We start from the raw sequence: 23,401 nt of genomic DNA on the forward strand, positions 1-23,401 counted from the left end.
AGTCAGGACCAGAGACAGGACCAGAGTCAGGACCAGAGTCAGGACCAGAGACAGGACCAGAGACAGGACCAGGGACAGGACCAGGGACAGGACCAGAGACAGGACCAGAGACAGGACCAGAGTCAGGACCAGAGTCAGGACCAGAGTCAGGACCAGAGACAGGACCAGGGACAGGACCAGAGACAGGACCAGGGACAGGACCAGGGACAGGACCAGAGACAGGACCAGAGTCAGGACCAGAGTCAGGACCAGAGTCAGGACCAGAGACAGGACCAGGTTTAGAATGTTTCCTAATCGGGTCTTAACAAAACTGAGCTGTCATTTTTAGACAAAAGAAAATGATAAATAAAGTTATTAATTATCTGTATTTAAGGAATCACAAAAACACGGTTAATGTCTCTGAACCTGAATATTTGTCTGAACATGAATAAACCTCAGGGCCTCACGGCCTCAGGGAAACAGCAGATGGTTTTCTTTGATTGACATGAAACACAAAGCCCCGCCCCCGACGAAATGCCGAGTGTGGAGGTTTGGAGAGTAGAATCTTTAACATTATTTGCACTGCTCTCAGTTCTGTGCAGTTTGAGGACAGGTGTTTCAGTGAAGGTGTTTCAGTAGGGCCTCCACACAGGCTCCTCCCCTCTGACCGGAAGACACGCCCCTTCGATGTAATTGGTCAGTGTGTTGACGACGCCGCGCTCGTCCCCTGACCCGTGGAGGTGCTGGTTCGCTCCATAATAGAATGAGCCACTGTGACTGAGGGGAGGCGGCTGGGGAGGGGGAAGGTAGGAGCCGTACGGCGCGGCGGCGGGAGCGTAAGCGTGAGGCAGGTGCTGAGACAGAGAGGAACTCAGAGAGGTCATGTGACCCAGAAACGACGGCTCATTGGTCCAGATTGTAGATGAGTAGGTCTTACACTCTGCAGGAGACACGAGAAGCAACGATTAAAGGAAAAACTGTATTATTAGTCTGTTACATCTGCAAAACGCTCTGTTCCACCTTGTGATGTCATCAGGTGGTAGTTTTCATATTAACTCCTCCTTTTACCTTTAGTTCAGTCGAGATAAGAGACAACTCCAGGACTGAAATGATCCAAATGATTCTAGTGAAGGTGGAGTTTAAAAACACAGTGGAGCACTTCCTGTATCACCACATGATGACATCACAAGGTGGAACAGAGTGTTTTCAGTTTGAGAGAAGAACTCAGCCTAAATCTGCAGGTTTGTGTGTTAAACATGTGAGAATGAAACAAAACACAACTCCAGGTTTGTTTGTGACGAGGAAACGTTAGAACATAAATGATCTGAGCTGGACACAGACCTGAGGGACCAGAGCTGCGGCCGTGAGGGACTCGGACCAGAGCTGACCTCCCCTCCCTCTGCCTCTGACCTGAAGCAACAGAGACACGGATCAGCCCGGAGAACACACACACACACTCTATGTTCAGGGGTATACACACGCCGGGGCAGTCGGGGGCCGTCCACTGTCACTTTGATGGCCCTCTGGAGCGTGGCGATCTGAGGGGGCGTGGTCAGAACGTTGATGGACAGAGTGAAGCTCTTTCCTGAAAAATGTGACAAACAAACAAACTCTGAGTCGTGTGTCTCATAAGTTCAGGAATCGATTCACTTTGACTTTGATTGACTTTGTTTGGTCAGATTCAGACCTCGGCCGCTGCGTCCCAGGAAGCGCAGGTCAGTGAAGTGGGCGGAGCCGTGCTTCATGGTCGTCGTGGCGTTGCGGAGTTCAGCAGAGCAGTTGTCATCGTTACCTGCCATGAGCGTAACGAGCACGCCGTCCGGCACGTCGCTCCCTAGCGCCACCACCTGGAGAGCAGAGCACAGCGGTCAGCACAGCGGTCAGCACAGAGCGGTGAGGTCAGACTTTGGCCCTGATGCCCTCACGGTGAAGCCTCGGGGCAGGCTCTTGTTGCATCTCCAGTGCTGAGGGAGGCCGCTGCATAAGAAGTTTGGACTGTCCGTCTGTACCAGGCCTCTAGAGGGCGCCGTGCTGCGCAGGTACTGGACCTTCCCCTGGTCTCTGACCACAGGAGGAGGCGGAGTCCGGCGCTTCAACACAGACTCTAGACAACACACAGATTAAAGCCAAAGATCAGCAGATTCTACAAAAGAACAAGAACATCTTTGTAAAAATGACTTTGAGACAATAATTTAATTTAAAAAAATCATGAGCCTCATAATCTGTGTCTTATGAAAAACTCACCAACCCCCAAAGAAGGAAACGGGTTTGAAAAGGCCATGAGATTAACTCTGTGTTTACTCTCAGAGGAGAAAGAGAGAAAAGGAGAGAGACAGAGAGAGAGGGAGAGAGAAAGAGAGAGAGAGACAAAAAGAGAGAGACAAAAAGAGAGAGAGAGACAGTACCATGGAGGGTTCGTGTGTCCAGTGTATTTTTGTTGGGTCTGGCAGCGCAGGCTTCAGTCCAGGAAAACTCTGCAGCTGCTCCTGAAACAAAACAACAAAACAATGAAACAACGAAACAATGAAACAACAAAACAACAAAATAATGAAACAACAAAACAACAAAACAATGAATCAACAAAACAACAGGCCTCAGTTTGTTTCTGTGACGTGGTTTATCTGTGTTTCCTTGTAAAGTGCAGATGACAGGACAGTGGGGCAGTGTTATAGAAGGTTCCAGCTCTTTCGCCGCACATTAATGTTTGGAAGAAATGTTTTTTCTTCAAATAAATATATGAATGTGTCAAAATGTTTTGTTTAAAAATGTCACTGTAATGTGGATTCTGAGGCGTTTGGACGTCTTCATCACGGAGCTCTCCTCTTACAGCTGCACTGACTTGTCCCTCAGGGCTCCACCACCTGCTCGTCTCCATGGAAATGCTAAATTGTTTTGCCTGGAATGTTCCACAATGTGACATTAAATGTTTCTATTCTACATGTTTTCAATGACATGTGTTTTTATAGTTTGTGAAAAACACTTTTTACGGCGAGCAGGTCGGTGGCGTCACTGGCTGTTTGTCTCCACAGAGATGATAGAAGAGAATAAAAGAGAAGAGGGAAAAGAAAAAGAGAGAGGAAGAAAAATAGATGGAGATACAGAAGACAAGGAAAAGGAGACACACAGGAACAGAGACAGAGAGAGGGAGAGGAGGGATGGCTGTATTACGCTCTTGGCATTTCTGTTTCTCATTTCAGTCTCTCTCTCTCTTTCCATTTTCACCACTTTCTCTTTCTCTTCAGTTTTATTTTTTTCGATCCTTCACAATTTATCACTGACTGTTTGCCCCCATAGAGATGATGTAATTCCAGCAAATCCTCCACCAAAGAAGTCACAGAGTGCACCTTTAAAATACATTAATGGAATCGGACTTTTACAAAAACAACACAAACCTTAAATTACAAAATATACTGAGCACGAAAATCTTTTTTTTAAGCCAGTGCTTGTGTTGCAGTTCAGATTACAGCCATCAGAGGACGCTGTTGTAGCAGTGTGTCACTACCACAGACTGTAGCACCACCACAGAAGAACAGGCACGAGCCACAGAGGGAAACTGACACTTTACCCCAACGGCCCTGCTCCACACGAGGGACGGATTTATGAACAAGAAACATATTAGACTTCATAATAACACTTAGTTTTTAAATTATTATAATTTTTATTGTAGTAGCAACGTTTATTTAATTACTGGATCATTCTAAAGCGTAAACTCTCTCCCGCTCTCAGTTTGAACCAGTTTAAACACATCTGAGCCTCGGTCTGTGATTAGTTTGTAGATAAAATGAGTTCTCACATTAGATTCTGTCGTGTAAATAAATAATAATAAATATCTTTGACATAAACTAATCCAAAAGATCCGGGATCCCTTAAAAAAAGCCGAACGTCCCATCGGCCGTAAACGTAACACACGTCATCAAATCGCCCGTAAATGTAAAGTACGTCATCAAATCGCGCGGAAGTATTGAAAAAAAACCAAAACAACTCAAATGAGAACTATTTATCAGGAGTATTATTCATTTTTCAGGACTAATATAAACGTTTATCAGAACTATCATCAGTTTTATCAGGTTTATTTGGACTTTTATCAGGTTATTTTCATAGATCCATGACTCGGGCGCAATGCATGAGGCGCAGTGTTGTTCTTAATCTTAACAAAACACTCTTATAAAACATAAACTAGCCCGAGCCCGTTGTGGTTCTTTGTTCGGGTTTTGTTTTGTTTTGACTCCACTCGCCACAGCCTTTGAATACAACCAGGGTAAGTCTATTATGATCCACACTGGGGCAGAGGAAGTGGTTTCCTCCATGGTCCATGTTTCACCGCCTGTTTACATATCTGCAGCTGCACGTGGCAACGGCTCACTGCTTTTACTCGGGTTCATTTACAGCCTGAAGGGGAAAAACATGCTGTATTTTTCCTGTATACTGGTGTTTAATGGTGTGACTTGATGTGTGTGTGATTGTGCAGAGGATGAGCAGCCCCATGGTCGGGTCCAAAGAAAGAACCGCCTCCAAAAGCAGCTTCATCCCAGAGCTTCAGAGCATGATGTAAGTAAACACATGTACACAGAGGTATAAGTACCTAGAAAATGTGTTTTGTAACCTGTTCTGATACATGGTCCAGTCAGAATACTGTGTTCTTAATACTTAAAATACTTTTCTATTGAGTTGTGCTTAAGTATTGACACAGCATAGGATTAAAAACACCTTTGTTTGTTTCACTGTTTGTTCTGCATTTCACTGATCGAAGAAGGAAACATCTCACCTGCCTCACCACAAGAGCTGTTTTTTTTTACATTTTTCTCACTGATTCTGTGCAATTTGAGCCTAAATTGTGTGATCAAATACCTCCATGTATTCCTTTGATTTTATAGAAGTAACTCTAATCTGAATACCACCAAATAAAAAAAGTAACTGAACCAGATTACAGTTACTCAAATTAATATTCTGAATATGTATTTCCAGTAGAAGCATTTAGTTACGTACCAACACTGACAGTAGAACACCACAAACACAGTACTACACAGAACTACAGTAGTACAACCCAATGCAGTAGTTTAAACTTACCCCAGAACAGAGTGGAGCCGAACAGACTGTTAGACGCCATGGCACAGTGAATGCAGCAGAAAGTATCTAAACTGGAGACAACAGACCAGAATGAGAATAAACAAGAAACGTAATGATGTACAGGTTTATGACAGCTCATGTTTATAACAGTACTGCACATGGAGGGTCATAATACTGCACATAGACGGTCATAATACTGCACATAGAGGGTCATAATACTGCACATAGAGGGTCATAATACTGCACATAGAGGGTCATAATACTGCACATAGGGGGTTATAACAGTACTGCACATAGAGGGTCATAATACTGCACGTAGAGGGTCATAATACTGCACATAGAGTGTTATAATACTGCACATAGAGGGTCATAATACTGCACATAGAGGGTTGTTTCTAGGGGAGATCCTGCTTCAGGGTTATTGTTATGGAGGCATCAATCCAGCTTTTTCAGCTCTGATACCGACTTCAGTATTAGAGCTTTAAGTATCAGCTGATCCCTGATATGAACCGATACCAGAGACTGAAAACAGCATTTATTTACTTTAAACAAAAATAAAATGAGAGAAAACTGATCCAAATGTGTTATGTTGCTGATATTTAACCCACAAGTAACGACAGAACAGCTTTGTATAAATAAAACTCCAAAAATTCTGACTTTCTGGGCAACTACGACCAGTAAATAAAGTCTTAATACATCAATGTATGTGTCCAAACAGAATATCCACTGTGAACTGATATTTTGAAGCTGATATTTGATCCAGCTAATGTTTCAGGGTCGGTGATGATACGAGGCACCATTATCATATCAGTGCTTAGCTTCTTATCGTGTCAGTGGTATAACGATTTTTAATAATATCATTTATCATCTATATTTTCTTCAGCGATATCTCATGTTTCAGAATGTGTTTTCTGAACTTTAGGCTAAAACATGTTGATCCTGAAGAAATACTGGGCTGAACCTCCAACCCTGGTGTTTCGCTACAAAACTCAGATTAAAGTCTAACAAAACCTCAGACAGAGCAGTGCCTACAGTTAGTATTACATCCCCAGGGAATGTTGATGACATCAGCTGCAAAGTATCAATAAATGGAGCGGTTAGTGTGTGGTACTCACCCAGTGCAGAGCAGAGTTGTTGGTGGTCAGAGCCGCTCAAACCAAACTGACCCCAGCACCGGGCAGACCACAGCCCAGCGCAGAGACGCCACTTTCCTCAGGAACTTTGAACCAATCACAGCGGCTCTGACGGCTGTGACTCTGACCTGGTTTTGGCCGCAGCTTATTGTGACAAAAGAAATGGGAGAGGGAAATGGGCCCAGGATGTGGCTTATGTGGGCAACACTGTCCTGGAAGTGGCTTTTCTGGATGCAAATGATGGTCAGACCCGAGTGTGGTCAGCGGCTCATGTCCTGAGCTTTTGTCTCCACAGCGTCACATGACCAAACCTGCAGGTCTGGTACCTGCACGAGCCTGACACGAGAACAACGTTCATAAAGTCTCTACAGTTTAAAACATTATTACAAAGGCAAATGATCAGATATGAGCATCAGACTTGTTCTGTTTTACTCAGTGGTTTATAAAGTGTGTACCTCATTTAACACATCTCTATATGAGCTCCATGAGTCACTCAAACTGCTGCTGTTCTGGTCTCACTCTTCTCCTTGGTTCTGGTCTCACTCTTCTCGTTGGTTCTGGTCTCACTCTTCTCGTTGGTTCTGGTGTCACTCTTCTCGTTGGTTCTGGTGTCACTCTTGTTGGTTCTGGTCTCACTCTCGTTGGTTCTGGTCTCACTCTCGTTGGTTCTGGTCTCACTCTCGTTGGTTCTGGTCTCACTCTCGTTGGTTCTGGTCTCACTCTTGTTGGTTCTGGTCTCACTCTCGTTGGTTCTGGTCTCACTCTTGTTGGTTCTGGTCTCACTCTCGTTGGTTCTGGTCTCACTCTCGTTGGTTCTGGTCTCACTCTCGTTGGTTCTGGTCTCACTCTTCTCGTTGGTTCTGGTGTCACTCTTCTCGTTGGTTCTGGTCTCACTCTTCTCATTGGTTCTGGTGTCACTCTTCTCGTTGGTTCTGGTCTCACTCTTGTTGGTTCTGGTCTCACTCTCGTTGGTTCTGGTCTCACTCTCGTTGGTTCTGGTCTCACTCTTCTCGTTGGTTCTGGTCTCACTCTTCTCATTGGTTCTGGTGTCACTCTTCTCGTTGGTTCTGGTCTCACTCTTGTTGGTTCTGGTCTCACTCTCGTTGGTTCTGGTCTCACTCTCGTTGGTTCTGGTCTCACTCTCGTTGGTTCTGGTCTCACTCTTCTCGTTGGTTCTGGTCTCACTCTTGTTGGTTCTGGTCTCACTCTTGTTGGTTCTGGTCTCACTCTCGTTGGTTCTGGTCTCACTCTCGTTGGTTCTGGTCTCACTCTTCTCGTTGGTTCTGGTGTCACTCTTCTCGTTGGTTCTGGTCTCACTCTTCTCATTGGTTCTGGTCTCACTCTTGTTGGTTCTGGTCTCACTCTTCTCGTTGGTTCTGGTGTCACTCTTCTCGTTGGTTCTGGTCTCACTCTTCTCATTGGTTCTGGTGTCACTCTTCTCGTTGGTTCTGGTCTCACTCTTGTTGGTTCTGGTCTCACTCTCGTTGGTTCTGGTCTCACTCTCATTGGTTCTGGTGTCACTCTTGTTGGTTCTGGTCTCACTCTTGTTGGTTCTGTTGCAGGTTTGCTCTGGGCGACGCTCGCAGACCTCTTCAGGAAACAGCTGCTCTGATGGAGGATGTCGTTCATTCTCAGCTCGTTACTTTGGTACGAGACGACTCCATGAAAAACTAAAACTGACCATCACCATCTTCCTCCTGATGATGTCGTTTCAGTGATAAAATTCAAACTTAAAGGCCCATTTGACTCTTTTCTCTGATCTGTTTTAATGTTGTTTCCTCATCACAAACAGACCTGGAGCTGTGTTTTGTTTCATTCACATGTTTAACACAAAAACAATCCTGCAGATTTGGGCTGAGTTCTTCTCTCAAACTGAAAACACTCTGCTCCACCTTGTGATGTCATCATGTGGTGATACAGGAAGTGCTCCACTGTGTTTTTAAACTCCACACACCTTCACTAGAATCATTTGGATCATTTTAGACATGGAATTTCCCAATCTCTACTGAACTAAAGGTAAAAGGTAGATGCTAATGTAAAAACTACCACTTGATGACATCACAAGGTGGAACAGAGCATTTTGAGCTTTGGAGATGTAACAGACTCTGACACAAACATGTGTGAATGAAACAAAACACAACTCCAGGTCTGTTTTTGGGGGGGAAACAGCTTTAAAACATGGATTAAAGCTACAAGAGTCAGTTTGTGTGACATAGGACCTTTAAATAATTAAATATAGATAAGATAAAGTTTAATGATCTATAATCCTTCATAAAAACCTGAGAAAGTCTTAATGGCTTATTTTAACTTTTTAAACGTAGAAATAATTTAAAAACCTGTTTACAGCTCCATCTGACCAGTGAGGTGGCCACTCTGCGAGGGTCAAGGGTCATTTCAGCCGAGGACATTATATTTGTGATGAGGAGAGATAAGGTAAAAGATTCATCTGAATAAACAAGAGATTGTTTTCAAAACATTCTGACTGGTTTGTGTTTCAGAGAAAAGTGGCGAGGTTATTAAAATACCTCCAGTTCAGAGATTATAAATCAAAACTCATGAAAAGTTTGGAGGACGATGAGCCACAGACAGATTCAGGTAAGAGCGGGAGGAGAATATGAAAGAGTACGACAGGTTCTGAGGAGATTAAAGTGCATGTACCACTTTTTTTTTTTCTTCTTAATCTGGTGGATAAATTATCATTTTACACAAATCAAGAAGCAGTTTGTGAAGAAAAGTTGAAAAATATTGTTAATATGATTGAAAATTACAGGAAGTACAGCATTCTGTTTTAAAAAGTCCCACACTGATGACATCACACTGATGACATCACACTGGGAGAGTTCTGTCCAGTTTACACAAGAAACACATTTTTCCATCCATCAGTCTAAGCAGGGACTCCCAGACTTCCCTCACCCCGGACACGTCCTCCAGCTCCTCCGGTGGGACCCCAAGGCGTTCCCAGGCCAGAGACATAGTCCCTCCAGCGTGTCCTGGGTCTTCCCCGGGGCCTCCTCCCGGTGGGACATGCCCAGAACACCTCCCTAGGGAGGCGTCCAGGAGGCATCCTGAGCAGATGCCCGAGCCTCAGCTGCTCCTCTCGACGTGCAGGAGCAGCGGCTCTACTCCGAGCTCCTCCTGTGTGACCGAGCTCCTCACCCTATCCCTAAGGGTGCGCCCGGCCACTCTGCGGAGGAAGCCCATTTCAGCCGCTTGTATCCGCGATCTTGTCCTTTCAGTCATTACCCAGAGCTCATGACTATCGTACATTTTTCTGTTATTTTATTTTAAACATGATTCCAACAAAATAAATTTGTTTCCTTACATTTTTATTTATTGAATATAATCTCTGTGACATTAGGCGAGTTTTGACCCAGTGTACCTTACGGTTGCTAGGTAACACTTACAGAGTTCAGAGTGTGATGTCATGATTTACAACCAGGAAGTAAAATTTTAAACCTAAAAAAAAAATGGCCGGGAAGAAACTGGGAAAAAACTTGGAAGATTTTTAGCAAAATCTTACATCTGGTGATGCCAACTGTGTTTTAGTGAAATTATTGAAGTAATATTAGTAGCAGTAGCATTAGTAGTAGTAGTAGCAGTACATGTGCTGTAGAAGTGTGTACTTGGCTCTAGACGTGTGTAGTTGTGCTGTAGACGTGTGTACTTGGCTCTAGACGTGTGTAGTTGTGCTGTAGACGTGTGTACTTGGCTCTAGACGTGTGTACTTGTGCTCTAGACGTGTGTACTTGTACTGTAGACGTGTGTACTTGTGCTGTAGATGTGTGTACTTGTGCTCTAGACGTGTGTACTTGTACTGTAGATGTGTGTACTTGTACTTGTGCTCTAGACGTGTGTACTTGTACTGTAGACGTGTGTACTTGTGCTGTAGATGTGTGTACTTGTGCTCTAGACGTGTGTACTTGTACTGTAGATGTGTGTACTTGTGCTCTAGACGTGTGTACTTGTACTGTAGATGTGTGTACTTGGCTGTAGACGTGTGTACTTGTGCTCTAGTTGTGTGTACTTGTGCTCTAGACGTGTGTACTTGTGCTCTAGTTGTGTGTACTTGTGCTCTAGTTGTGTGTACTTGTGCTCTAGTTGTGTGTACTTGTGCTCTAGTTGTGTGTACTTGTGCTGGTGCAGACAGGTGGGGCTCCAGTTCCTCGGGTGGGACTCAGCGGAGGCAGCGTTTGGCCCAGGACTACCTGCTGTGGATGGACCAGACCGGAGAGCTGTTGGCTCTGGCAGAGAAGTCTGAGCCGGACCTGGTCAAACAGGAGCGTCTGGAGGTCAGGGCTCAGCTGGAGGTCAGGGTTCACGTGCGGCGCTGTTGATTCTGAGCTCATCATGTCTGTCCTGTTCCAGCGTTTAGAGCGACAAACCCGGACCATGGACCAGGCCCAGTACTCAGAGTTCTGCGAGAGTCGTCAGCTCAGTTTTGGTAAGAAGCACGAACTGAAAAGCACCGTGTGACCATCGCTGTGTTTCAGATGACATCACCGCGTTCTATCGGCCAATCAGATTTAACACAGATGGAGCAGATAAAATGAATAAGGTTCAGATGCAGATTTATGTAACACAGTGAGGTCTTGGCTCTAGTCATTAATAGAAATGATCTGTTTCAACATTTGTGCATTTACCTTTTGGACATTTCATGGTAAAGTCCAGTGTAGTCCATAGGGTAAACTGGCTCTTGCGCCCCCATCTGGCAGAATGACATCATCACATTCCAGAATCTGAAAACCACCAATATAGTTCTGCGCCGATGCCGTTTTATTTGAAAAATGCTCCTCCACGTTCAGACTGAGGCAGAACTATGAGCAGAACAAAAGGATAAATGTGTTTCTTTTGCTTTTTTTCTGCCTCATTTTCTTTCATGGAGCTGCTGTTTTTACCCACTGTTTATATAAATAGACATAGGCTAACCTGCCGCCGCTACGTTACAAACAGGAAGTGATCACGGGCGCACTTCCAGCTCCACTGATTCTGGCTCCAATTCACTTTCTGTGTATAAACCGTCCCCTCTCTCTGTCTCTGCTGCTTCAGACTCATTCTGGTCTTAAATGTTCGTATTAACCCTCTACATGATCCTGGGGTTTTTATTTCACTATTGTGTCTGTAAATCAAGACATGAACGTTAATTACAATCGACAGTGTTGCTAAGCGCCTGCTCCCTCATAAACCAGCCGTGTGGACGTGAAGGGGCGTTACCTTCAACAGCCTCGCTCCTGATTGGCCCTTTGGTTGCTATGATACTCACGGTCAGAACTCTGCTCTAAATCGTCTTTACACCTGCTCTGTCCTCGATGAGCTTCATTTGGAGCTGAACACTGTGTTACACTCAGTCCACTTCTTTACACTCTTTGGTTCTCACTGACGTCCAAAGGCTGTGATGTCATCTGCATAAACTCGTCTACATAGTAAGAGACGGACATGGCAATTGTTATGACTTTCTCACTGAATATTAATGTGATTATTACTGTGATTATTAATGTGCACATCTTTTATTCAACTGTCTCCAGCAAAAAAAGCCTCAAAGTTTCGGGACTGGTTGGACTGCAGCAGCCTGGAGCTGAAGCCCAACACTGTTGCCATGGAGATACTGTCCTACTTGGCGTATGAGACAGTCGCCCAGGTAACGGGAAACAAACAAACAAACAAACAAACAAACAAAAATCCTCCTAGAACAGAGAGGAGGGAGTCAAACAAACACATACATAAAGATACTGGGTCACATCATCTGTCTGTCCCCATTAAACTGGGTATGTGGCCCGACTCTGCAGATTTAGGCTGAGTTCTTCTCTCAAACTGAAAACACCCTGTTCCACCTTGTGATGTCATCATGTGGTGATACAGGAAGTGCTCCGCTGTGTTTTTAAACTCCACACACCTTCATTTCTAGAATCATTTGGATCATTTCAGCTCCTGAAGTTTCCACTTATCTCGACTGAACTGAAGGTAAAAGGAGCTGTTCACTTGAAAACTACCACTTGATGACATCACAAGGTGGAACAGAGTATTTTGATCTTTGGAGATGTAACAGACTAATAATAAAGTGTGACTCAAACATGTGTGAATGAAACAAAACACAACTCCAGGTCTGTTTTTGAGGAGGAAACAACATTAGAACATGGATTAAAGCTACAGGAGTCAGTTGTGTGTGATAGAGGAGCTTTAAAATGTTGTTAATGTGATAATAGTTTTATTTTGTGTTTAGATCGTGGACCTGGCTCTTTTGGTGAGGCAGGAGATGACGGCAAAGATCGACGCTGTCAGTCATGTGATCAGTGCAAGTTACATTCAGTACCAGCCGCCACACGAGGTTCGGTCATCAGTGTCCTCCCACGCACTAATAAAACAAAGGGCTGTCTCATTAATTATTTTAATTGGTAATTCAAAGGTGAAGAAAGATCCAGATTCACCTGAAGCCACGCCCCCATCCACTCCTGGCTCCTCCCACTCCACAAAGTCTCTGTCGCAGGGCAATGGCAGTCTGGACGGACGCTCGAGGCAGAGAAAACGCAAAAAGGTTTTGTTTTTGGGGGTTTTTTTTTGGCAGTGCTGAAGTTTGTGTTTGTTAATCTGCTAAAACTCTGGTGCAGCTGTAAATATGATGTGATGTCATGTCATGTTTGGTGTTTCAGAGCAGTGCTGTTGCAGCAGATCCACCAAGTGGCGCTCTCCAGCCCTGTCACATCAGAGAGGCCATTCGAAGATACAACTACAGACACATGGTACCTGCCCCCACCTCAAACACACAGACATAGCTAATCTGCCCTGGCAGGGGCAGTTCTGATGATGATCATCACTTCTATCACTTCCCATCTTAAAAAGCCATGGGGAGTTAATGTTGACTCCCCTCTGACCTGGCGTCCTGGCTCCCCCTTGCCATAGCATTTGTCCCTTGTGATAGTTGTATGATGAATAGACATGTGACATGGGCAGTAGCTTGAAGGGTCTTGCCAAAGGACCCACACTGGCTGTTGGCATTTGATCATTGCTGCTGGGGGGATTTGAACCCAGGTCCAACGGGACACTCAACTGTATGTCAGTTGACTTACCAGTTGAGCTAACCAGTGAGCGACATACACACATATATATTTATATATACACACATACTCGCGCACACACGCCTGCGCTCAGGCTGAGATGGCCGTGGGGGATGTCAGATACCATCTGTGTTGCATGAGTATGAGACACATCCCAGAGAATATTAACCTTGTTTCTGAAATGCTATAGTGTGGATTTTAATATTAATGCTAATCCCTTTCCGTCTTTCACAGAGCGCCTACGGGAGGAACGGAATGGCTCTTTTTGTTTGCTAAAACGATTGTATGTTTCTTGTTTTGAAATAAAGTTTGAATTCATAAAATGTTTATTTATATTGACAACAGTTCTTACGACTTTACTGGATGACACACAAGAACAAAACAATAATTCAGAGTGAAGTTGGCGGTCATGTCAAAAGCGTTTGGAAATCTGCAGGTACAACACTTTGTCAGATCAGATTTTAATTTACCAATGGAACCGAACGATCTGGTTTGACATGAGGAAGAATCATGTTCACATTTATATTTTTCATGTGACTCCATTTCATTATTTCCACTGTGACAAGTGAGATTCAGCGGTTTACGAGTCTGGTCTGTGTAGAGTCGTCCTCAGAACTTGTGGGCACTGTTCACTAAGGCCTCTCGCTCCAACAGCAGCTCGCCGTATCTGTGCTGCAGCTCCTTTTCACGCTCCATCTGCCGGTCCACGTCCTCACGCAGTGCCTAACAGAATACATTTTTTTAAGTTATTTGGTTTTTAAATCTATTTCCACAATGAGAGAAGGAGGGTGGGTGGAGGTGGGTCAAAGTACCTCCAGTCTTCGGGGAATGGCTGTGTCTTCTTGTGTCTTGAGTTGAGTGAATGTCTGAAGCTCGGTGGCTGCTTGCTCCACCTGAGAAAACACATGAACAAGTCTCTGCTAAAGAAAATGTCTCCAGCTCTGAGGACGTCTCTTTTACGATCAGTCGATACATCGGTGACACCAAAAACCTTTTACCTCACAAACATTTCCTTATTACATTTTCATTATTTTGTGGTTAAAGTATGATGTTTTTAAGTGGGCGCCATATTCAGGAGCAAAGTCTAAATGCTACAGACGCCCCAAAGTAATAATCAGCTTTTCATCTTTAAATGGTGCAATTTCTCATAATATTTAACCACACACAAAATAAATAAATAAAATGGTAAATAGTAATTTTTATAAGGTGCTTTTCTACCTTCAAGGTCAGTGGTAAAGTGGGTTATGTGTCTTGCCCGAGGACACAACGAGTGTGTGCATCTGTAGGAGCTGGCATCGCACCGCCAACCTGTGGGTCAGTGGATCTGACCGCTCAACCAATGATGTTTATGTCAAGAGCGGGATTTGAACCGCTAACTATCAGATCAAAGACACACACTCACCCCCCCTGAGCCTCTGACTAAGATGGAATCTATCTGAGCAACAAACTGTGTCTTCAGCATCAGTGTGTGAGGACTCACCTGCTCCCACAGGTCGTTGTGCTGTTTGAGGAGACCCAGAGCTCGTGACTGGAATCCTCCCAAAAGGATCTTGAGTTTCTTCTCTAGTTTTGCTGCTCGTCGAGCTTCTGCAGTCATGTGACCACGGTTTACCTGAAAACAAGTCAAACATTTATAGACGAGTTTGTGACATGAGTCCACAGCCAACACCAGGAGCCGCACCTCTAGTTTTTTCTCCAAACTCTCAATTCGATCCTTCTTAGACGCCAGGTTTGCTCGGGTGTACCTGTTCTGAGCTGGAAGGTACAACACCTGGAGAGAAAAGTCAGTATTTCACTGCTGCCTGATCTGAGTGATGTTCTGTAGAAGAGCAGAGGTTTACCTGTCCATAGCACTCCTCCCACACCTGGCTGTAGGCCTCCATACTGAGCTCACCGTGGGCCATTCCCGCTTTCACCACCTCCATTTCAGCTGACAGAAACGTTCTGGCCTGCAGCGCCACAGTCACATCATTACAAATGTGTTTAACCAAATGAGCCGTTTGAATAATCACATTCAGTTCATGAACAAAACCCACACAAACCTGTTCCATGTCTTCAGGACTCAGAGGTTTGTACTGGTGACTTTCCAAATAAGTAACGTGCGATGCGTTGTTGGAGGTGGAGGCGGGGCCTTTGCCTTTGTTGCGCTGTAATTGGCTGGCTGTGTTGGTTGTGGGATGATGCAGACAGTCGTAGTGCAGCATAGTGATCATCTCCTGTTTGATGAGCTCCTCGGCCAACTGCAGGTCCAAGAGGGGCTCCATGGAGGGGGGGCGCAGGACTGACTCGTTTACCTGTGAACATCAAGCATTAGTCCTGTTAACACGGCGCAATCTGAAACCAACAACGTGACAAAAGCTCCAACTTCAGCTTCACCTCAGTGGGTCTGGGGAGGTCCTTCTGTACAGACGTGTGCCGCAGCTTCAGCTCCTTCTGCCGCTCGGCCTCTCGGACGGCCTGGACACACAAGGATTTTATTTAAAAAAAATCAAAGATATACTGACTAAACCAGAGTCCAGATTTAGTCCCGGTTTAGTCAGGACTAAACCTGGTGAATCATCGTTTCAGTTTTGTGCAGTTAATCCAGACTCAAACAGCTGTTTAGCTGCATGTGACTGAAAAGGTTTGATTCTGCACTTTTCTCTTCAAATGTTTTGATTTGTTTGTCATTTCAGTCTTTCTTATTCTGTAAAGCACTTTGAATTACATTGTGCGGTACACATAAATGTCCATGTACCTGTGCGGTACGTGGACAGGTGTGTGCGGTGCGTGGACAGGTGTGTGTGGTGTGTTTACAGGTGTGTGCGGTGCGTGCACAGGTGTGTGTGTGGTGCGTGGACAGGTGCGTGCGGTGTGTGGACAGGTGTGTGCGGTGCGTGGACAGGTGTGTGTGGTGTGTTTACAGGTGTGTGCGGTGCGTGCACAGGTGTGTGTGTGGTGCGTGGACAGGTGCGTGCGGTGTGTGGACAGGTGTGTGCGGTGCGTGGACAGGTGTGCTGTTCAGTACCTGTTTTCGTGCTTCCACATCGGCTGAATCTTCGATGAAGCCCGTCTCTGTTTCTGTTTCCGCCAGCTCTTTCTCTGCATTTTCCGGAAGAACAATCTCAAAGTCGTTCTTCGGGACAGGAAGTGACATCAGACCCTGTCTCAGCTGTTGCAGACTTTCCCTTTGCTGCACACAAAATATCAAGGCCATTAGTTTTTACATCGTGTCAGAAAAGTCACATTTTATTCTGTAGCCTCAGACACATTCGTGCCGTCGACTGACACAGCGTCACGCTCATCGTCACTTTACCGCGTGCTTAGTGAAGGCAGGGTCTGACAGCTGCTCTTCACTGTTGATGTTCAGTTTGTCTCTAAGAGGCGTGCGTCCTGGAGTCAGTCCTGGGGTCACAGCTCCGCGGGGAGTCACTGCACCTCCAGGCTGAGGGGTCATGCCCTCTGACCCCTGACCTGGTCCTGGGGTTCTGTAAAGACACAGTTATTGGTAACAAACGGTTAGAGCCACAAACTGTTTGTAAATCAGGGATTTGGTGGAGAGGATAATGTCATAAATATATATGTGTATTGATACTTTGCAGTGACATCACGCTGGGGGTGTTCTACATGTGTATTATGGTCAGATTGTGTTAAAAAAGCTCAGATTAAAGTCTAACTTGAGCAACACCTTCAGACAGAGGAGAGCCTCCAGTTAGCATCACACCCCCATGGAATGTTGATGACGTCAGCTGCAGAGTGTCATGTCCATGCTGTGTTTGTGCGGAGGTGTTTGGGGTGAGTCTGACCTGAAGGGCGTGCTGAGGACTGTGTTGGGGGTCTGGACGGTCTGCCTCTGTGGGGTCACTCCGCTGAAGTCGCTCTCGTGCAGGGGGGTGTTGAGCCCCCCCTTCAGAGGTGTGTCGATGTTGGTCAAAGCCATCAGATTCTGGGCCTCCTGCAGCACACAAGAGCAACGTGTCAAAGAACTGAAATGCTATTGTTCTTTTCTTGTGTGTCGTGTTATCTGTTGATTACTTTTTATTAACTTTATTTATGTGAAGCACTTTGGTTCAACTCAAGTTGTTTTAAATGTAATATTGAAATAAACTTTTTAGAAACACCCAAAACAATTCTCTCCAAAGCCGCATGTTTAAAATGAACAATCGTCAGTCTGATACTTTCATAATATAATAAGAGTTTTTTTGTTTAGTAAATTGGAACAACATTACGCAAGTCACCACCAGGGGGCGTGCTTGTTTACTTACAGGAATAAAAAAGACATTGCATTTATCAAAAACTATATAATCTGTAAAAATGGTCCAGTGAGGTTCATCTGGTGAACCTAAACTGACCTAAAATGTCACAAACATCAGACCCAAACTGTAACTCTAACATCTGCCCTTTGACCTGAGGCGCCCTCGTTGTCATCTTCATACAGCTCAATTCCTACTGTAAAATAATCGTCTCATCTCCTCAAAACTAAGTGTCAAAAAGACGATCTAACAGTTGATTTTTATAACAGATGGGCAGTACCTGCAGTATGCGATCTTGGGCAGCAGGGGTCCTCGGGGTCCGGAGCCCGGTGCCCACGGCGTTGGTCACACTGTACTCGGACAGCAGAGTGGATGATGCTGCATTTCCGCTGTCGCTCTCCTCTGCCGCCTGGCGTGCTACCTCACTAGCCACGCCCATCTTCACCACCTCCTCCAGCTCTGTGTCACTGATCTGTCACAAACACAACGTCTGAACTGACCGGTCTGCAGTGGACAGAAACATTCAGTTACACTGTTACTGACCTGTGGCGCAGGCAACACCAGTTTGGAGCGTTTTTTGGTGAATTCGGCCACTCCGCTGGTCTGGAGTATGGCAGACGGCAGGTCACTCTCCTTTTTCTTCTTAATCTTCTGTTTGTCTTTCTTCCGCTCTCGTTCCTCTCGTTCACTGGAATAAAGAAAAACATTTTTACAGTGTTACTCCTGACCAAAACAGTCAGAACCACACACTTTGACAGAACTTTACAAAGACAAGTGGATCTGGAGCAGTGTCCTGTCTCCCTGATTTCAGAGGGTGTGATTGACAGGTGGATTAACCAATCAGAGAGAAGCATGTCATGTGATACAAATGAGCGGCTGTGACCGTCTCAAGTTTGGACAGAGGATTTTTAAACTCTATTGTCTAGTTCCAGAACCTTCTGAATTCGAGCAGAATGTCAAAGGGACCAAAAAGGAGGCAGTATCTGAGTCAAACTGTCATTACATAAGCGGTCAGTTAAAATGTCTTCCTGTGGACATACTTGCGCAGTTCTCCGTCCAGGTGCTGCTGTCGTAGACGTTTGAAGTCGGGCTCCATGGCCTCAAAGTTCTCCATACTCGTGTCGTAGAAGCCCTTAAGTGTATCAAGAAAAACACTCATCAGTTTCACATCTGTAAGTGCATTTTCCATCAGTTATTCTTTGTAAATAGTCACGTGTGCCGTCCTGATCACGGGTCCTCAGTTTTTATCTGGTTCTATAGTAACTCCTCAGGTCTGTTTTACTTTAGTTTTATTTGATCATTGCTTTGTACCGGAGCAGGTTTCTTCTGAAAGGGGATCTCTGCGTTGTAGTCCACGCCCCTCTTCTTCTTCCTTTTCTTATTAATGCGAATTCCTGCGGCTCTCAACTCCCTGCGTTTCTGCAGCGCAGCCAGACGTCTACAACACAACACATTTAACAGTTAGACACCATCTCAGAGGTCAGAGGTCAGAGGTAAGAGATCACTGACCGAGCCTCCTCCAGCTGCTTCTCTCTGGCCTTCCGTTTGGCCTTTTTGCCCTGAGTGTTGGCCAAACGAGCTCGAGCCTCTGACAGCATCTCCAGCTCATCTGTCAATACACAGACACATTTCATGTTACACAATAAACAAACCTCATGAGGAAATATTAAAGACACAAACATTAGATTATAAATGTAATCTCTGTAGTAAGGCTCAAACAGAAGATCTCATGTCCACATACACATGCAACTTTTAGTCAAGACTTTTCCTTCACTGAAAATAACTTTGGTAACAGCAGCTGATTGAAGCAGCGGCTCAAATGTGTAACTGAAACACACATTTTAAGACTTTGATAAGCTCCATTGTATTTTTTCTTCCAGCTCTTTAATAAGCTAAAGTGAACACACAATCACATTTATATTTCATTTCACATTGTAATAATCGCTTCCACATAAAACATAATTAAAGGCTCTGGGCTAATTGTAAATTCTAATCTTCGTTTGCTCCTTGTAACTAATTTAATCTCATCACAACAGAAACGTGACCCATTTTACACATTCGTAAGGATCGATGTCGTTGCAGCTCTCGGTAAAACGACTGTGTGGCTCCAAACTCTTTTTCTTTATTTTAGTCAAAGAGCAACAACAGCATTTCTTCAGGTGTAATTACGTGAGAATAAGTGAACAACAAGTGAACAAATCGTGTGTCAAATTTCTCATCTTTTTTATATCAACCTTAAATCTTGCACATATTGACATTTTAAAACCAAAATATAAACACATTTTTATGAATCGTTAATTATGTCAGTAAATGTGTAAACTTTATGAAATGGCACTTAAACTTATGTATTGATAAACTGGAGGCTTTAATACGAGTACTTTTGACTTTTTGTTTTTACATGTTATACAAGTACAAAATGAATAAATAAAAAGATCCCACCTTCATCCATATCCACAGGGTCAGGTCTGGCAGGTTTAGTCTCAGGATTTGGGTCAATCTCTCCAGGTTTTAACTTCCTGGGGTCATCACCCACCTCTTCCTCATTATCTCTCTGCGCAGCTTTGTCTCTAAACACACAGAGGTCAGAGGTCAGGAGGACGTCCACACTGAGAACTTTGAGTGTGCAAAGTGTGACCTTACAGCAGATACTCGTAGTGCTCCAAACACTGAGCGGCTGTGCGTCCGATGATGGGGGCGATGGTCCTCCACTGGGTCGGCATCAGTTTGGCCAAATGCAAAAGTTTCTCCTCCTCTTCTCTGGACCATTCGGTTTTCTTGATACTTGGATCCAACCACTCGTACCTAAAGAGACCAGACCCAAGGAGTTACACCTAAAGATCGACAGATATGAGCTTTTTTTTAAAGACCAATACCGATTCAACTGTTTAGAATTAATACAAACTGATGCCGATGAGGTCTATATTTTTGGGTCAATATTTATGGCTGATTTTGATCATTTTCCTCAGATGAAAACATTTAACATTTAAATTTACTACAAATTCACCCGGAACCGGTTCTGTTCATTATATTTATGGACAGAATTTCTAGGCGCAGCCAGGGGCCGGAGGGGGTCTGGTTTGGGAACCACAGGATTTCATCTCTGCTGTTTGCAGATGATGTTGTCCTGATGGCTTCTTCGAGCCAGGACCTGCAGCACTGGGGCGGTTTGCAGCCGAGTGTGAAGTGTCTGGGATGAGAATCAGCTCCTCCAAATCCGAGGCCATGGTTCTCGACCGGAAAAAGGTGGTTTGCTCTCTCCGGGTGGGTGGTGAGTCTCTGCCCCAAGTGGAGGAGTTCAAGTATCTCGGGGTCTTGTTCACGAGTGAGGGAAGGATGGAGCGGGAGATTGACAGGCGGATCGGTGCAGCGTCTGCAGTGATGCGGTCGCTGTATCGGTCCGTTGTGGTAAAGAAGGAGCTGAGCCGGAAGGCGAAGCTCTCGATTTACCGGTCAATCTACGTTCCTACCCTCACCTATGGTCATGAGCTCTGGGTAATGACCGAAAGGACAAGATCGCGGATACAAGCGGCTGAAATGGGCTTCCTCCGCAGAGTGGCCGGGCGCACCCTTAGGGATAGGGTGAGGAGCTCGGTCACACGGGAGGAGCTCGGAGTAGAGCCGCTGCTCCTACACGTTGAGAGGAACCAGTTGAGGTGGCTCGGGCATCTGCTCAGGATGCCTCCTGGACGCCTCCCTAGGGAGGTGTTCTGGGCATGTCCCACCGGGAGGAGGCCCCGGGGAAGACCCAGGACACGCTGGAGAGACTATGTCTCTCGGCTGGCCTGGGAACGCCTTGGGGTCCCACCGGAGGAGCTGGAGGACGTGTCCGGGGTGAGGGAAGTCTGGGAGTCCCTGCTTAGACTGCTGCCCCCGCGACCCGGCCCCGGATAAGCGGAAGAAAATGGATGGATGGATGGATGGACAAATTCACCCACAGCCATTTTTACCACAGTCTGGATAATGTGACAGAGTAGTTACATTTTGTGCACTAAGGTGTTCAAAGATTTAATATAATTTATGCAGTGGGTTTAACAAAATATCAGCGTCTTCTGAAGCTTTAAGGCCGATAGCTGATACGATACAAAGTGTGCCATAAACGAGGAAACAAAATAATTTATAACAAATATGATTTTAAGGTATTTGTATCAAGTGAGCATTCAGTTTGGGGTAACTGCTGTAGTTCCTGTTCAAAATACTGAGTCACAAACAGATCCACAGTGTGTTCTCAGCCTCTGACCAAAAGCACATGAACGTACACAGGTCAGGGGAATATAGGTCTGTTAACATTACAGTTTTAGCCCATAAAAACACAGCTGGTCTTACTATTGTGTTTGTTCATATTTTATTTGTGCTTAAACTCTTAGATCACAGCACACACTTTCTCATTTGAAGAGGCACATTCTCATTCCCTCCTCCTCCTCCTCCATACTGACCATCTCTCTTAGCGCATGACCCCAGGAGTTAAAATCCTCCATTCCACTTGAGTTTCTATCAGGCCGGGTACAGGGGGCTTTGAAACATCATTCATAAAGGTTTGCACCCTCATTTACGGGATAAATTATGATACATAATGGAACAGTCAGTTTGGTCTGAGCCTGATGCTGGTTTCTATGATTCTACAATATTCTGTCGATTTAGCTTTTAACTTTCACATGCATGCTGGGAAAACTTAAGTAACATGAAAAAATAAAGGCTAAAGGATCCACTGATGCTCCCTATCAGCTAAACTCGTTTCTCCTCCAGAGGACAAACATAGAACTATGTTTAAGTTCTAGAACTGTTTAGGTTCTCCCTGTTCTCTCTAGAAATCACAAATCAGTCAGATGAGCAAATATCACAGTCCAAAGAGATCCCCGTTTTACAATGATGGATTATGGATAGATTAGAACAGTCTGTAAATACACAGGAGGAGAGACTGATGAACCTGATGCTCAAAGTGACACTCACCATCTGGCTTTGCACTGTTTGGCAGACTTTCGATGCAGGAGTGAAGCAATACGAGACCACTGATTTTTCCCATATTTCATCACCGCCGCTTTGAGGATCTCATCCTGAGGGAAACATGAACAGTGTGTTCTTTTAACAAATGCATTTTATACACATTTTTTTAACAAAACCAAACTTCACGTGTGTTGCTCCTGAGCGCTGCATAAATAAACTGTTCATCACCACGAATAAACTGTTCGTGTACATGAATAAACTGTTCGTAGCTTCCACATAGGGCTCACTGTGTGTAAAGTCCATATAATTATGTGTAAATGGTGGTGTTAAGGTGATATTTCTCTGCACATGCAGATCTGCAGACTCCAGGCGCACACAGGGCGCTGTTAGCATTAGCATTAAGCTAACGTAAACCATAGACTTCATTGTAAACGTTAGCATGAAGCGGCTGGATTAGACATATTCACCTCGGTATTGCGCCACACGCCTCCTTTTATCATAATTCGTGGCATTTTGGAAAAAGTTTAGGCTCCTCCAAATAAAAAAAACAACACAGAATAAGTCCCGTGTTTCTGTTACAGAAACAGACGGAAAGCCTCAGATCGAGGACTGCGCTAAACGAACGTGCACAAAACACCGGAAACACTCAGCGACGCAATGCATTATGGGAGGTGTAGTGAGGGGTGGGAAGAGCGCAGTACCGCCCCCTATGGACCAACAGTCCCGCCTCTGCGGCTCTGAGAGGAAATGTTCCATTCATTTTCCCATAGACTTTTCAAACATTTCAAAGAGGCTAACCAGCTACATGCTAACTTAAAAATTATAATAATAATAATAAAACTTTACAAACATTTGTAACATAGTAGAAAAGTTCCACAATTTATTACGCAGGAAAGCAGAAAAATAAATAAGTAAAGCTACACGCTAACTAATTTCCATAATGCGGTTATTTGACTCCAAAAAGCACATTTAAACAGATTTTAAATAAAATTATATATCC

General features: G+C 44.7%; 3 protein-coding genes across 3 annotated transcripts; 1 reads left to right on the forward strand and 2 right to left on the reverse strand.

Moving 5' to 3' along the window:
• Nucleotides 1-611: 611 nt before the first annotated feature.
• Nucleotides 612-2,260, reverse strand: LOC117382258 (runt-related transcription factor 3-like). Its single transcript, XM_033979353.1, has 6 exons — nt 2,224-2,260; nt 1,905-2,083; nt 1,667-1,826; nt 1,460-1,564; nt 1,321-1,389; nt 612-919 (listed from the first exon to the last, which is right to left on the reverse strand). Exons 1-6 carry the CDS (start codon nt 2,258-2,260, stop codon nt 612-614), a joined length of 858 nt encoding a protein of 285 aa, XP_033835244.1.
• A 1,671-nt stretch (nt 2,261-3,931) lies between these two features.
• Nucleotides 3,932-13,547, forward strand: supt3h (SPT3 homolog, SAGA and STAGA complex component). The gene is made up of 12 exons (XM_033979545.2): nt 3,932-4,237; nt 4,448-4,527; nt 7,742-7,826; nt 8,526-8,612; nt 8,678-8,774; nt 10,323-10,468; nt 10,545-10,620; nt 11,702-11,814; nt 12,397-12,501; nt 12,580-12,708; nt 12,824-12,913; nt 13,463-13,547. Exons 2-12 carry the CDS (start codon nt 4,451-4,453, stop codon nt 13,502-13,504), a joined length of 1,047 nt encoding a protein of 348 aa, XP_033835436.1. The 5' UTR covers nt 3,932-4,237; nt 4,448-4,450; the 3' UTR covers nt 13,505-13,547.
• cdc5l (CDC5 cell division cycle 5-like (S. pombe)) lies at nt 13,537-23,057 on the reverse strand. The gene is made up of 19 exons (XM_033979599.2): nt 22,869-23,057; nt 22,408-22,511; nt 20,101-20,262; nt 19,900-20,027; nt 18,970-19,069; nt 18,772-18,898; nt 18,501-18,592; nt 18,004-18,148; nt 17,741-17,932; nt 17,014-17,162; nt 16,524-16,695; nt 16,236-16,400; nt 15,605-15,685; nt 15,271-15,522; nt 15,070-15,177; nt 14,910-14,999; nt 14,709-14,840; nt 14,041-14,121; nt 13,537-13,951 (listed from the first exon to the last, which is right to left on the reverse strand). Exons 1-19 carry the CDS (start codon nt 22,911-22,913, stop codon nt 13,838-13,840), a joined length of 2,439 nt encoding a protein of 812 aa, XP_033835490.1. The 5' UTR covers nt 22,914-23,057; the 3' UTR covers nt 13,537-13,837.
• Nucleotides 23,058-23,401: the final 344 nt, after the last annotated feature.

This window comes from Periophthalmus magnuspinnatus, chromosome 15 (assembly GCF_009829125.3).
Source record: "Periophthalmus magnuspinnatus isolate fPerMag1 chromosome 15, fPerMag1.2.pri, whole genome shotgun sequence".
Classification (NCBI taxonomy): domain Eukaryota; kingdom Metazoa; phylum Chordata; class Actinopteri; order Gobiiformes; family Gobiidae; genus Periophthalmus; species Periophthalmus magnuspinnatus.

Coding starts and splice junctions, on each gene's coding strand:
- LOC117382258 (XM_033979353.1), bottom strand. CDS start 2,260: ATGGCCTTTTCAAACCCGTTTCCTTCTTTGGGGGTTG. Junction 1,827..1,904: donor GCCTGCCCCGAGGCTTCACC/GTGAGGGCATCA, acceptor TCTGCTCTCCAG/GTGGTGGCGCTAGGGAGCGA. Junction 1,565..1,666: donor CCTGGGACGCAGCGGCCGAG/GTCTGAATCTGA, acceptor CACATTTTTCAG/GAAAGAGCTTCACTCTGTCC.
- supt3h (XM_033979545.2), top strand. CDS start 4,451: ATGAGCAGCCCCATGGTCGGGTCCAAAGAAAGAACCGCCTCCAAAAGC. Junction 4,528..7,741: donor CCAGAGCTTCAGAGCATGAT/GTAAGTAAACAC, acceptor GTTCTGTTGCAG/GTTTGCTCTGGGCGACGCTC. Junction 8,613..8,677: donor TTGTGATGAGGAGAGATAAG/GTAAAAGATTCA, acceptor TTTGTGTTTCAG/AGAAAAGTGGCGAGGTTATT.
- cdc5l (XM_033979599.2), bottom strand. CDS start 22,913: ATGCCACGAATTATGATAAAAGGAGGCGTGTGGCGCAATACCGAG. Junction 17,163..17,740: donor CCCAAGATCGCATACTGCAG/GTACTGCCCATC, acceptor TGTGTGCTGCAG/GAGGCCCAGAATCTGATGGC. Junction 15,178..15,270: donor GTCCTGAAGACATGGAACAG/GTTTGTGTGGGT, acceptor GTGGCGCTGCAG/GCCAGAACGTTTCTGTCAGC.